The sequence below is a fragment of the Daucus carota genome, chromosome 5 (genome assembly GCF_001625215.2).
Source record: "Daucus carota subsp. sativus chromosome 5, DH1 v3.0, whole genome shotgun sequence".
Lineage (NCBI taxonomy): Eukaryota > Viridiplantae > Streptophyta > Magnoliopsida > Apiales > Apiaceae > Daucus > Daucus carota.
Window position 1 is genome coordinate 35,776,886 of NC_030385.2, and position 14,742 is coordinate 35,791,627.

At 33.9% G+C, this 14,742-nt stretch overlaps 1 protein-coding gene across 1 annotated transcript; it reads right to left on the bottom strand.

The window, feature by feature from the left end:
* Window positions 1-1,711: 1,711 nt before the first annotated feature.
* LOC108219927 (actin-depolymerizing factor) lies at window positions 1,712-5,008 on the bottom strand. Its single transcript, XM_017393525.2, has 3 exons — window positions 4,815-5,008; window positions 3,100-3,365; window positions 1,712-2,085 (listed from the first exon to the last, which is right to left on the bottom strand). Exons 1-3 carry the CDS (start codon window positions 4,833-4,835, stop codon window positions 1,935-1,937), a joined length of 438 nt encoding a protein of 145 aa, XP_017249014.1. The 5' UTR covers window positions 4,836-5,008; the 3' UTR covers window positions 1,712-1,934.
* Window positions 5,009-14,742: the final 9,734 nt, after the last annotated feature.

Here is a 14,742-nt window from a genome sequence, read left to right on the forward strand (position 1 = left end):
GCATCCACATGTTTAATTCTAATAATATATTATATATTATTTATTTAGATTTCCTGCCACCTAAGCAAAAGTTAACGTCCGTTAACTTTATTTGGACAGAAGGACCCGAATCATAAATATTAAAAAGTTCAAGGATCGTATTTTTTTTTTTATAGTTCAAGGACGTAGATCATAAAACAAGTAAAGTTCAAGGATGGTTGAATTTATTTTCCCCTGGAATTAATTGATGGTTTTCATCTTGTTTTTAAGATTATCGAGTACTAGTAGATTAGTAGTCCACAATAATTGAAGCTTCTGTTCATAAATAATTTTGTGAAATGGTATTTGCCGGGAACATGTTTGGCCTATGTATATTTCTCTCTTATACTTTTTATTTTTCATTTTGGTTGAATCTATAATTTTCGAGCACCCCCAATTGGTATCATGTCTGACTGTCACTGTTCTTGTTTCTTCGATGTGAAATGAATTCTCATAATGAGCTTAAAATTCAAATTTGGAATAAATTATTTTAAATTATTCTTCTCGAAAAAGTGATTCAAAAAAAATTAAATCAGTGAAGAGATCAAGAACAAGCTCTAGAAACAAAACAAAAATTAAGCAACCTGTGCTGTGCCTGTAGATAGATCAACACGTAAAGCTTAACATAACATAACTTTCTCATTTTAAATCCAGGGTCGTCTCCGTCTCTGAAGACTGTCACCTCAACCGGTGCACTAACGAGAACCTAGGATATAAGAATTGAGTATTTAAGAATTTAGATTTATGAACACCAGCTGATTATCCAGGAACAAGAATACGATATATTAAACAAGCATAATATGAATATAGGATATTTGACAATTGACCCACAATTTTTTAGGTAGAAGAGTGCTTTACAAAAATACATTTATTTGATTAAAAGAACTTTTAAATCAATTTTAACAAATAAAACCTTTTTATGTGAAGGCAGTCACTAATTCTAGTTCTCCGTCTGAAGATCAAAGACTACGCTGAATTTGATGTTTAAGAAATTTCGACCCAACTCTCAGAGTTCTCAAGTATCCCTTACTCGTACTTCATATGACAATATAAACCAGTACTTCATATAACAATATAAACAAGAAGATAAATTCAATCTAAGTTTGTATTTACATATGCATGCCAAAATATGGAGAGATATTATACTTGAAAGGTTTAGCTCCCCCACAGTGTAGCCGACTGTTGGGGACGATTTATCTCGCCTACTAGTTCTGATATGGAGAGACATTATACTTAAAAGGATCTTGGTCCCCTGCAGTGTAACCGACTATTAGCGACGATTTATCTCGCCTACTAATTCTAGTATGGAGAGATATTATACTTGAAGGGTTTTGGCCCCCTGCAGCCGACTGCTAGGGACGATATATCTGGCCAACTAATTCTGATAGTTAACATGTCCGGCGATTTTTAACAGCTGAATGGGTAAAATACTCCGTCCAGCACTTTTTAAGCGTCGTACAAGTACTGGTCCAGCAGTTAAAAAACGTTAGACGTGTTAACATTATTCTAACCGCTCGATATTCATTCAACGGCTCAGAAACAGTAGGTTATATAAGACATCCCAACAGCGGATTATTGGGGACCAGGACCCATACTTAAATAAGCATGCAGATAGAAGACCGTCTAAATGCATTACATTTAGAGAGATAATTGGCATCTAACATGCAGAAGGGATAGAGGGAACTCTGACAAGTGCACCAGCAAGAATTTAAACATATCCAAACTTCATATGAAGTTTAATACATAGGTTACCAGGTTTTAGAGTATACTAGTACACTCAGGAGAAGAATCATATAACTGGACTTCTCTAGCAAAGCTAGATTGGATCCTTTAATCATCCTCTCTGACTGAAAGACTTATGTGTACGAAATACATTATGTTTTTTTAAGAAAGAAAGAACATTTTACTGAAAGACTTCAGTTAGCTCTGTCTTTGAGCACTTCAAGATCCATCTCTGTTGGATCCGTAGCTTGTATCTCGTAATGAACACCATCCATCTCCCTTCTAAACCGTTCTTTGGATGTAGCATAGAGCATCTTGGAACGAATGCGAGAGGTGGCTGGAGACCTGCTCAAACACGAATGTGGAACTTATATTAACAAAACATCGAAATTCATGATGCTGCAACTGTAATTGTTAGAGAAGTTCACTCGAACACAGGACGTTTCCAATATTTATTAAACAATATTAGAGCCTATAAAGTTGATTGCCAACTGTTAAATATGACAAATAGAACAATTTTATTAATAAAAAAAAGAAACAAAAAAATTTTCCAAATCCAAAGCTTACATCTAGAACAGCATAATTGTGTCAATCCTGGTCATTTCCTCAGATAAAGAAATTCAGACATGCATCACTCAACTGCTAAGACTTTCAAATATTATTAATTACATTGAAGACTAAACATTTAATTTGTCAAATACTAAAGACGAGATATACAGTTTTGTCACAAAATTTTACCTCTTTCTTAGCCCTATACCACAAAAATGCTCTTAAAGGTTTTGTTGCACATCAACTCAAATCAAATTTATCATTGATTTTTTTTTTTTTTAGTTCAGAAGCCTTGTGGTATGAAAGAATAATATATTGTAGATAGTGCTACAAAAGAGGATTGAGATTTTTCTCGGGCAAGGGACTACACTCTACAGAATATTAGAAATATGCTGCAAACTTGTCTACATATACTAGCAACAGATCAACCTACAACTGATGTGTCGTGGAAGAAAGAGTTGTGATTCGTTAATGCTTATAACCATACTTAAAGAAAAAGATGTCAGTTAGATAAATAGGTATCAGATAGAAAAACAAGTAGAATACCATCGAATTGTATCCTATTCTAAAGAAAAAAAATCAAAACAAAAATAGACATGTGGCATTAATGCAAGATGACCAAGTCAGAGGTGTTAGAGGGTAAAGTGACTTGGCTTTTAATCTCAGGTATCATATGCGCATGCAGGAAACATTTCAATTATCATCTAATTGTCCTTCTTCCTTCTGTCAACAGATACGTGGATGTGTTTGATAGCAACAAAAGTTTTGATATTGTAAAACAGATTAGGAAATCAATGATATAAATCTGACCATGCCATGAAAAATATCTTGCTCTTTTGACAATTCTCAGAGGTCACGTAATCATAGTCATAGACAGCGTATCGGCAATCATTTTCTGGCAAGGCGGAGGTGAAATCATCATAGCTTTCAGCAGGCCCACCAGTCTTCTCAACAACCACTTCATTTTTCTTCTCATCGATCATAAAAATCACATACCTATGGACCTTCTTCCTCTGCAATTCCAAGAACGTATCTTTGCACTGATCTGCAACACCCATGCCTGAAGAGGAATTTGCCTGGAAATAATCTGTATAGTGAGTTATGGATGGCTATAAAGTATCATAAACACCCAAAAAAAAATGTAAATCACTTCTGGTACATCGAATTCTGCAGGTTATTTTAGTTTGTAACATAGAAAGTTTGTATTTAAACACAGTCCTCTATATATATGCACACAATTTTGTTTGAAATGCTTAGGGAATTGATAATTGATTATAATAAATTTTAAAAAAAACCTTTAATGAAAGAGATAATACAAAGCAAATAATTTATATAAAGTATTAACACAAAAATTACTTTTAGCAAATTAAGTACTTAATATCCTGAGAATGAATTTGGTCCTAAATATCACTTGGAGCAGGAGGGTGTAACATTTTTAATGCTATTCAAAAGTAGCTAACACGGCCCAAATGCATCTGCAAGGCTTTAGCCTAATTACCCCTTTCCACCTGGAATTTAAAGGTCAAGGGTTCAATAATCGGTGAAGGCATTTGTGTGTGTGAGTTCAGATTCATGTAATCAATCATTATCAGGAAAAGAAAAGCAGTAACAAAATATTTATAAAAAGAATCATAAAGACATGTTTGACATGCTCAATGAAGTATCATACCCCCTACTTTCTGAAGGAATGCTCCCTTCTCTATCATACCAATTTTCTCCCCAAATCTCATCATTGAAATTTTGCACCCACTCATTTTTTTTCAAGTCCTCCCTTCTACCCCCTATTATTTCCTTTTACTGTCACTCATATCATTCCATTCCATTCCATTCACCCCAACCAAACACAACATAAAGGTTTCAGCAGAACTTGTAACTTTATACTGTATAGCACGAGGTAGGAGAGGTTTGAGTCCAAATTTCCTAACTCGAACACATTACAAATATTCTCAAATATCTGATTATTGTCCCAAAGATTAGCTCTTATTGATCCACTCTTGAGCTCCAAAATTGCCTTTCAAGTGAAGGGATGTTAACCTAATATACTGAGGATCCAACTAAGCCTCCAACACAAAGATCTTATTCGAACATAAGGGTGCCAAAATTGAGTTCAACAGAAGAGAAATGAGAAATCAAATATTGAGAATGGCATGGAAGTTAACAAATCGTGATTTTCTCAAGGGAACTTGAAATTCAACAAATCCCATCGCATATCATCATGATTTTTAGTTACTGCACTCAAAGTAGAATTAACAAGCTAGTCTTTTCCAGGCAAACTCAAAGTATAATTCGATGAAGGGGCCCCAAAAGTTAACAACCCTTCTTCTGATAAGCCATGAATCAAATTAACAAAATAAATTAAACCCCAGAAATGCTAATTACCAAGAACAAAGAACAGATTAAAGAAAGAATCAATTAAATCAAACAAGGCAGATAGAAACACAAGCACTAGATATTATACGATGCTGATAAACAAAAGAACAGACGACAAGTGTGAAAACATAACACAAGTACATGTAACTACATACCCGCCTGAATCTGAAAGACATGGTAGAGTCTGATGCCGAAAAGAGTAGAAATCTAAAATAAATAATTTAGAGGGGACGATATAAAAGAAAGATAATCGGTTAAATTATAGCAAGAGTAGAAGAGAATAAAAATTTAAGGGAAGGGCGGTGCGTGAAATTGAAGCACCCTTTTTGTTTATCTGTAAAGTGCCGTTGTCATCACTTGGAATATCTGCACAATATCTATCAATTACTCCCTCCGTCCCGGTCAATAGTATACATTGGGGGACGGGGGCGCGTTTAAGATTTTTTTTTTTTTATAAAAGTATAACATTTATATTTTTATACAAAAAAAGAAAATCTTAAAAATAAGTTGTGGAACTATGTTTTATAAGAACCTTAAAAAGCGTGTCGAGCAGTGAAAAAGAAACGTATACAATTGACTGGGACAGAGGTAGTATCTGCTTAGAATTCAGATTTTCGAATAATCTTTTTTTATGCAATCCGATATACTGAATAATTTCAATTTAAATATTCAATTTGTAACCATTTAATTATTTTTTCACTATCCAACACGCATTTTGATATTTTTATAAATTATATTCTCTCTGTTCTTTTTCAATTATCTGATTTTCAATAATAATTGTCTGTTTTTGATTAAAAATTAGTCAATTTGATGATTCATGTCGGACAGTCCTCGTAGCCTGTAGGCCTTTAAGAACATAAATAGCGTATTCCTGATGAAATTGGACCGGTTTGTTTGCGTGTTAACAATGAGCAATATGAATATGATGCAGCGAGATTTGATGAAAAAAAAATATATTGGAGGCGTATAGGGCTCACTTCTTGAGCCTATTTGGCTTGATTTATAACTTATGACTTAGCGTGATCTATGACTTAAAATAATTTATGTGATAAACATGAAATTTAAAATGTCTATTTAAGTAATTTTAATTTATTAATGACATCAAAAATATGATTATAAAAGTAAAAATGATTTATTAGAGTAACTTGTGACTTATGACTTGTGAGTAATTTACTAATTTTTATTAAAAAAAGTTCAAAAAAAATAAGGGGCTGTTCGGGCAAACTTAAAAAAAAGTGATTTCGCACTTAAAGTAAAGAAGTGGACTAGAAGTGAGAAATAAATAAGTTAATAAAGTGTTTTCAGAAGTTCTGAGAGAGAAACTAGCATTCTCAGCTTTTTACAAGTGCTTTTACTTATTTACACAAATTGGTCAAAAAAAGCAGAAACTAGAAGCAGCTCATGCTTCTTGAATACAAACACGCACTAAGTCACTAAAAAAATAACTCAAACTAACTTCAGATTTTAGGTCAGTTTCTGTCTTATTTTTGACTCTAAGCCGACTACTGACTTATTACATAAACATACATTTTTCAGCTTAAAGTAAATTAAAATTGATTTGAAAGCCGGACTTTAAACCCAAGCAAACAGGCTCCTTGTCTTTTTATGAAAATAAGGACGAACTTATTTAAGGATAAAAAATTCATTTGTTAGATAGTATTTTAGTATTATGTATTTAATAGATATTTAGTACTCCCTCTAATATATTAGTCTCTTGATTTTTCTTTTCATGTTTAAAAGTTTTGACCGCATATTAATAAATATTATTTTTCAAAAACTTCTTTTTGTGAATAAAAATATGAAACTAATATTTTTATTTACAAAAAAGAAAATTTAAAAATAATATTTATAAGTGTATGGTCAAATCTCTTAAAATTGCGTGAAAAAATTTAAGCAACTATTATACACTAACAAAGGGGAGTATTCATTATTTACAGAAATAAATCACTCATTTCAAAAGGAAAAAAAAACACATTTATGCAACTTTTCCGTGGAAAAGTATAATTTCACTTATTTCTGGAAAGAGTTAAATGCATAGTGTGTACTTAAGTATGTTCTATGTGCACTTTGTGTACTTTAAGTATCAATTGGACATATTATGTATCTGAACTATATAAATATGTGCAATGTGCGTGCTCCCGTCTTGTTTTTACTAACTCCGTTAAGTCTACTCTACTTTTCCTTTCTTTCGCTGCATGTCTTGAGATCAGTAGATCACTGAGCTCTTTAAACTTTAGTTAAAATTTATTTTAATGTGATTAATTTAAATCAATTAACTGAAAATAATATTATATATAAAAAATTTATAATTCTTTCTATCCCATTCAATTCTCAATGTTTTTTCTCACTACTCTGCACTTTAATCCTCCTATAAAATATAGTTCTATAATTTATTTTTAATTTTTTTCTGAATAAAAATATAATATTTAAAATTTTATTTAATTTTTTAAAGAAAAATAGATTATGAAATTATAAATTACAAGAATATTAAAATTTGTACCGCATCCCCATCCCTCAATAGGTCGAGTAGAATCAATGGAGGGGATGAAGTGAACGGTGGAGAAATAAAATATTTTATTTTCTTATAAATTTATTTAATTGATATAACATCTTATATACTATACACTTAATTGTTTATGTAATTAATTTTTAAAATTTTATTTATGTAATTTTTATATGTATATTTTAGATTGTGATTTTCATTTGTACTTAATATTTTATAATATACAATTAAGTTATTAAAAATACTAGCTTATTAACTGTGCCATGCACGAGTTTTTATATAAAAAAAATTAGTTTTTTGTATATATTTCAATATTTTACTAATTTTTTATAAATTAAATAATTGAATTTGCCTGAATATTTAGATTTGAATATGTTTTATAAAAAGTTTAGATTTGAATATTTAAGAATAATTAATTAAAAAATATAAAGTAGCTCCAGGATAATGATCCTGAGAGTACACCCCTAAGTAACTAAACTTTTTTCAAAAATCAATGTTCTTCATCTTTAACTATTTTTTTTTTCTTCCACTATACACAAAAGCCCGTGAAGCTGGAGTGGAGTAAAACTAAAAGAAAGGAAAAAAGCATGTATACATGAAGAGGAGAGTTAACTGGAATTAACGGTGGTACACATGTTCAATAGTTGGGGTACACAATATGTTCAATTGATAGTTTAGGTACACAAAATACACATAGAGTATACTTTAAGTACACACTATGTATTTAACTCTTCTGGAAAAAGAGATGTGTTTCTTTAAAGTAAGTGAAGTACTCTAAGGAGCTGACAAAATGTACTGTCTTTTTTCTCTGGTCTTCATAAATCTATATACTAGAGTGTCTATATAGATTACAAAAATTATTGCTGATAAAGACACTAGTGAGACTGCTGTGCAGGCTCAAGTTTATAATGTGGTATTAGATAATATGAATAGAGTACAGTATAAAGCAAGTATATTCAAGGCAATGAAAGGACAGATAAATACTGAGCTGTTATATTCTGTATGGTGTTGATTGTATCAGCTGTATACAGCTGTACAAATGTGACAGTTGACTAGGTTTGACTCTGTGTAGTATATATGTGGTCTATGTCTGTAACAAACTTCCAAGTTAGTTAGAAATGATATCACTTTTTCTTTTTTCCAGTTTTTCTCTCTAAATCTATCATGGTATCAGAGCCATCCATGGCTGATTTGTATAGATTGTGATTGTTCTTATCGTCTTTCTTCTCGGTATCTTCGTTCTTTCTTCTCGTGCTTTCAATTCCTTGTTTGCTATTTGTGTTTTTCTGCTTGTTTTGTACGGATTGTTGTTTCGTTAAGCTTCGATTGATTTTGTTGAGATCATTAGAGATTGCTTAAGTTCGATTGAGATCGACTTTGCCTGTTTTCAATCTCTGTGATTAGAATTCGCTTGCAATTGAGACTTGTTTGCGATTTGTGCTTTCATTCTGAATTGAAACCCTAGATTTCACAACTCAGTCATGTTGCCTCTTAGTTATGCAAATGTTGTGCAAGGTCGAGGTACTAATCCTAATCCTAATCCTTCTGGAGCTGGTACTTCATCTGATACACATCGTACTGATCAATGTTTTGATTCAACGGGGAGTTTGTTTGAGAACAATTCACATCCGTTGTTTCTGCATAATAATGATCATCCAGGCCTTGTTTTGATTGCTAAGAAACTGATTGGACCGGAGAATTATGCTCCTTGGAGTCGTTCAATGCAGATTGCTCTTAATGCTCGTAACAAGTTTGTTGTGGTTACTGGCGCATTTCCTCAACCAGAAACAGATTCTCCTTTGTTTGCACAGTGGGAGAGAGTAAACGATATGATTATCACATGGATCTTGAACTCTGTGGCTGAGGATATTAGTGATGGCCTTAATTTTGTTACATCTGCAAAAGAAGTTTGGTATGAGTTACAGGAGCGATTTTCTGGTGTTAACGGCCATCGAATTTATCAGGTGATGCGAAGTATTCACACTTTGGAGCAAGGAAATACATCTGTAGAAGTTTATTTCCATAAACTCAAGGGATATTGGGATGAGTATGCTGTCCTTGAGCCATCTGTGAATTGTGTTTGTGGTGCACACAAAACCACAGTTGAGAGAGAACAGAAACGTAAATTGTTGCAGTTTTTGATGGGATTACATGACAGTAATACCACTATTCGTGGCCAGATTCTTATGATGAATCCCCTTCCTACTCTCTCTCAGGCATATTCATATGTCAAACAGGATGAAAAGGCTAGGCATGGATTTCCAGCTGCTATCCTTAATTCTCAGGTTCATCTTGCCTCTTCCACAAATGAACCTAATCAGTCTGCTGATCCGGTGAAGAAGTTAAACAGCTCTTCTAAACAAGTTGCAGGAACTACTTCTTCCATCAAGCCAATCATTAAGTGTACCTATTGTAACTTTACAGGTCACACACGAGAAAATTGTTACAAACTCATTGGTTATCCGCCAAATTGGAAGAAAAGAGAGAAAACATCTGCTGGTTCTGCTCATTTCAAGAATTTTCCTGCTACTTCTAAAGCTAATCATGTTAATGCAGATACTTCAGATGGTTCCATTACTCAGATGCAACAGCAACTTACTCAGCTCACACAGATGATGAACATGTTTGTTGGAACAGATAAAGGCATGACAAGTCCTGAAGATCATCTAGCAGGTATGGCTAGATCCAGTCTCAGTATTTCCAGTCTCAATTTTGTTAAAGCTGATACAGCTAGATACACTTGGTTGGTTGACACAGGGGCAACAGATCATATGTGTTGTTCTAGAGATTTTTTCCTAGATATACAACCTCTGTCTAGTCACATAACTGTTGCTTTACCAGATGGTACACTGTTTCCTGTTACACACACTGGCACTGTGGTTATTCATGAACATTTAAAGTTGCTCAATGTTTTACTAGTTCCTAGATTCAGCTATAACCTTTTGTCAGTATCCAAGTGGATTAAGGACAACCAGGGTAGTGTTCAGTTTTGTGGGGATCAATGCACTTTTATGAAACCAAGTGTTGGTTTAACAGCTACAGGGTCTTTAACCAATGGTCTTTATCATTTGGATATTTCTTCCTAAAACAACCTCTTGTAAAGCCCTGTCTGCTAGCAGTGTGAAACAAGTTAATAGTGCACTGTGGCACATGAGACTAGGTCATGCCTCGACTGCTGTTTTGCACAAAATCTCTCATGTTGCACCTCACTTAGTAGATGATAATCTAAAGGCATGTCTAGTTTACCCTTTGTCGAAACAAACCAACTTGCCTTTTCCAGTTAGCACCAGTCATGCCACAGGTCTCTTTGACTTAATTCATGTTGACTTATGGGGCCCTTACAGACATGAGACTCATACTGGATGCAAGTATTTTTTAACCATAGTGGATGACCACTCCAGAGCTGTTTGGACTTATCTTTTACCAACTAAACAGCATGCTACTGCTCAACTCTTCCGTTTTTTCTCTTATGTCCAACAACAGTTTGGCAAGTCAGTTAAAACGTTTAGAAGTGATCATGGAACAGAGTTTTTTAATCAAACTCTAGTTTCTTACTTGCTTGACAAAGGCATATGTCAGCAGGCTTCTTGTGTCAACACTCCTGCTCAGAATGGCAGAGTGGAAAGGAAGCATAGGCAAATCTTGAATATTGCTCGATCTTTAAGATTTCATTCTGGTTTACCTATCAAGTATTGGGGGGAGTGCATCTTGACAGCTTCTTATATTATCAACAGACTTCCTAGTCCCATTCTTGACTACAAAACTCCTTTTCAATGTCTCTATAATGATGTGCCAGATTATTCTTTGCTTAAGGTTTTTGGGTGCTTGTGTTTTGCCTCCACACATGACACTGATAAGTTTGATCCCAGGGCACTGAGATGTGTTTTTATGGGTTATCCTTTTGATCATAAAGGATACAAGTTGTTGAATTTGGAGACAAAACAAATGTTTATATCTAGGCATGTTGTTTTTCATGAAACAACATTTCCTTTCTTGTCTAAGATTGATAAGGCACAGTCTCCAGATGCTACATTTGTTCAAGAATGGTTGTATCTCCCTGTTTCACCACATGTGCCTTTAGTTTCAGACATGCCTGGTGAGACTACTGATATGTCTACTGATATGTCTGCTGATATGTCTTTCACTTCCAGTCCTCAAAATACACATAGATCTTCATCTCCTGTTTCACCTGGAGATGGTGCTTCTCCTGTTCACTCTGGAGAAAATTCATCAGCTGGTCATCTTGACTCCATTCCTGACTGGAATACATCTCCACCTGATTTAGACACTTTGATCAATCTGACTCCTGAGGTTGATGATGTCTCAGTTGATCTTCCCAGAAAGTCTACTAGGGCTGTTACACGTCCTGTTTGGTGGTCAGATTATGTAGTGCCCACATCATCCAACAATGTTGTCAAGTATCCAATTCAGAATTATATTTCTACTCATTCCTTGGCTCCAGATCATGCTGCCTTTCTTGTCAAAATTTCTAAACAAGTAGAACCTAAGAATTTTGCTCAGGCAGTTAAGGACCCTAATTGGGTCAGTGCCATGAATAAAGAATTGGATGCCTTGGAGGCCGATCACACTTGGGATTTAGTTCCCTTGCCACCTGGCAAGAAAACTATAGGGTGTCGTTGGGTTTATAAGATCAAGTATCATGCTAATGGAGAGGTTGAGCGCTTTAAGGCACGTTTAGTTGCAAAAGGGTACACCCAAGAGGAAGGTGTTGATTTTCATGATACGTTTGCTCCTGTGGCAAAGGGCGTCACTGTTAAATCTGTTTTTGCAGTGACAGCTATTAAAGGATGGTCTGTTTTTCAGTTAGACATTAACAATGCCTTTCTACATGGAAATCTCCATGAAGAGGTTTACATGGACATTCCCTTGGGTTACAATGTTTCTGGGATATCCAATTTGGTTTGTAGATTGGTCAAGTCGATATATGGGCTTCGTCAAGCATCTAGAGAATGGAATACCAAACTTAAGGACTTTCTTATTGATTTTGGTTTTCATCAGTCCTTAGCTGACTATTCTCTTTTTATCCATAAGCAAGGGTCCAGTTATATTTTAGCAGTGGTTTATGTAGATGATATCCTGTTGACTGGCAACAATGTTAGTCTGATTGATACTTTAAAGGCTGCTTTGCACTCAGCCTTTAGTATCAAAGATCTGGGAGAAGCCAAGTATTATTTGGGGTTGGAGGTTTCTAGGAGTTCTGATGGGATCATGCTCAGTCAAAAGAAGTTTATCCTGGATATGCTACAATCTGCCAATCTATTAGATGCTAAACCTTTATCCATACCTTTGGATCAACATGTCAAAATGTATGATAATGACAAGTCTGGGAGGTTGATTGATAATCCTTTGCTTTACAGAAGTCTAGTTGGCAAGATGCTCTATTTGACTTTTACTAGACCTGACATTAGTTACTCAGTTCATTTACTCAGTCAGTACATGCAAGCACCTAGAGAAAAACATTTATCTGCTGTTTTTCGGGTGCTGAGATATTTGAAGTGTACAGCAGGTCTTGGTCTGTTTTTTCAGTCCAATAATTCTCTTGTTTTGCAAGGGTTTTGTGACAGTGATTGGGGGGGTTGTACTTCCACAGGAAGGTCAGTTACAGGATACTGTTTGCAGCTTGGTTCTGCACTTATTTCTTGGCAAGCCAAGAAGCAAAGTGTCACTTCTCTCAGCACAACAGAGGCTGAGTATAGGGCCTTGGCTACTGTTACAACTGAAGTTATGTGGTTGAAATCTTTACTGGCTGATCTTAATATCTCTACTGATTATGTTGTTTCAATCTTTTGTGATAATCAGGCGGCCATTGATATAGCTTTGAATCCAGTTCAGCATGCGCGTACTAAGCACATAGAGCTGGATTGTTATTTTGTTAGAGAGAAGGTACACAGTAAGATCATCATGCCACAGAAGATTGCTTCCAAATTCCAGCTGGCTGATATATTCACTAAAGCTCTTGGAGGGACTGCTCATTGGTTTATCTGCTCCAAGTTGGGTTTACACAATCCTTGTGTAACTCCAACTTGTGGGGGGAATATTGCTGATAAAGACACTAGTGAGACTGCTGTGCAGGCTCAAGTTTATAATGTGGTATTAGATAATATGAATAGAGTACAGTATAAAGCAAGTATATTCAAGGCAATGAAAGGACAGATAAATACTGAGCTGTTATATTATGTATGGTGTTGATTGTATCAGCTGTATACAGCTGTACAAATGTGGCAGTTGACTAGCTTTGACTCTGTGTAGTATATATGTGGTCTATGTCTGTAACAAACTTCCAAGTTAGTTAGAAATGATATCACTTTTTCTTTTCTCCAGTTTTTCTCTCTAAATCTATCAAAAATGCATGCAATCCTGAACCTGAAATGCATCCGTGTAAACTTGATTTCAGAAATTTAAATAAATGTTCATAAGTTGAGACCGTGTGTACAACAAAGACTGAACTTGCTAATATTCTTTGTTTGAATTTTATGTTCACTGAATCTACTAGCTTAAGTTCTCGTAGTCATTAAGGATAATCAGAAATAGACTTCTCTGCATTGTTTTTTTTCTTCGGTGTCTAACCCAATTCTTCGCATTTAATTGTTCATGATATAGCGACACTCGCTCATACAAATTTAGTGTTGGATTTTAGCGGATACTACAAAATATTAATATATTTATGTTTCTAAACTGTAATATTATTTAGAAAAAGTTCAAAAAGAAATTATAGAGATTATATATACTTTAAAGTACGTATGATGGGACCAAAGAAATATAAATAAATATTTATTTATATTTTATTAGAGGAACTGAAGAAATATTTAATTAAAATTATGATTGAATCTGCATGTAAATGTAAATAATGTCATATTTATTTATAAAATTATATAAAAAAACACAAAGGCGTGAGTTTTACGTTCCACGATCATAAACACCAGATATGAAAATACTTGAATACATGTACAAAATGACGCAAGGTCTACTATTGATGTAACGTCTCGTAACTCGATAGGCACCAAATAAGCCTACACCAGTACTCGCTCTGTCCTATTTAATTTTATACATTTTTTTTATTGTTTACACGCACTTCAATATTTTTATAAAATATAATATAATTCTATAATTTGTTCTTAAAATTTTTTTTTAAATAAAAATATATCATTCAAACTTTTATTTAAAAAAGAAAAATCTTAAAAATAAGAGTATTAAAGTCCGTGCCGCGTTCCCGTCTCCCGATGTATATAACTAAGGGGAAGGAGGGAGTAAATCACACCCTGTCGTCTCAACCAATCGAATACGCTGACTTGGAACACGGAGATCAAAGAGCAAACTTCAGCTAACGGTATGATTCTGTAGGTAATAAATTAGTATAGTTAGGATGAAAAATAGATAAAGTGATGGTAAAATTTTATAATTTAATACTCCCTCCGTTCCTAAATAATAGTCGCTTTGACTTTTTGCACGTATTTTAAGGTGTAAAAAAAACATACTTCTACATATTATTTTTAAAATTTTCTTTTTCTGAATAAAAATAGAGATGTTAAACTTTTATTCAGAAAAAGAAAATTTCAAAA

Coding starts and splice junctions, on each gene's coding strand:
- LOC108219927 (XM_017393525.2), bottom strand. CDS start 4,835: ATGTCTTTCAGATTCAGGCGG. Junction 3,366..4,814: donor TGTCTTTCAGATTCAGGCGG/GTATGTAGTTAC, acceptor GATTATTTCCAG/GCAAATTCCTCTTCAGGCAT. Junction 2,086..3,099: donor AAGATATTTTTCATGGCATG/GTCAGATTTATA, acceptor GTGTTTGAGCAG/GTCTCCAGCCACCTCTCGCA.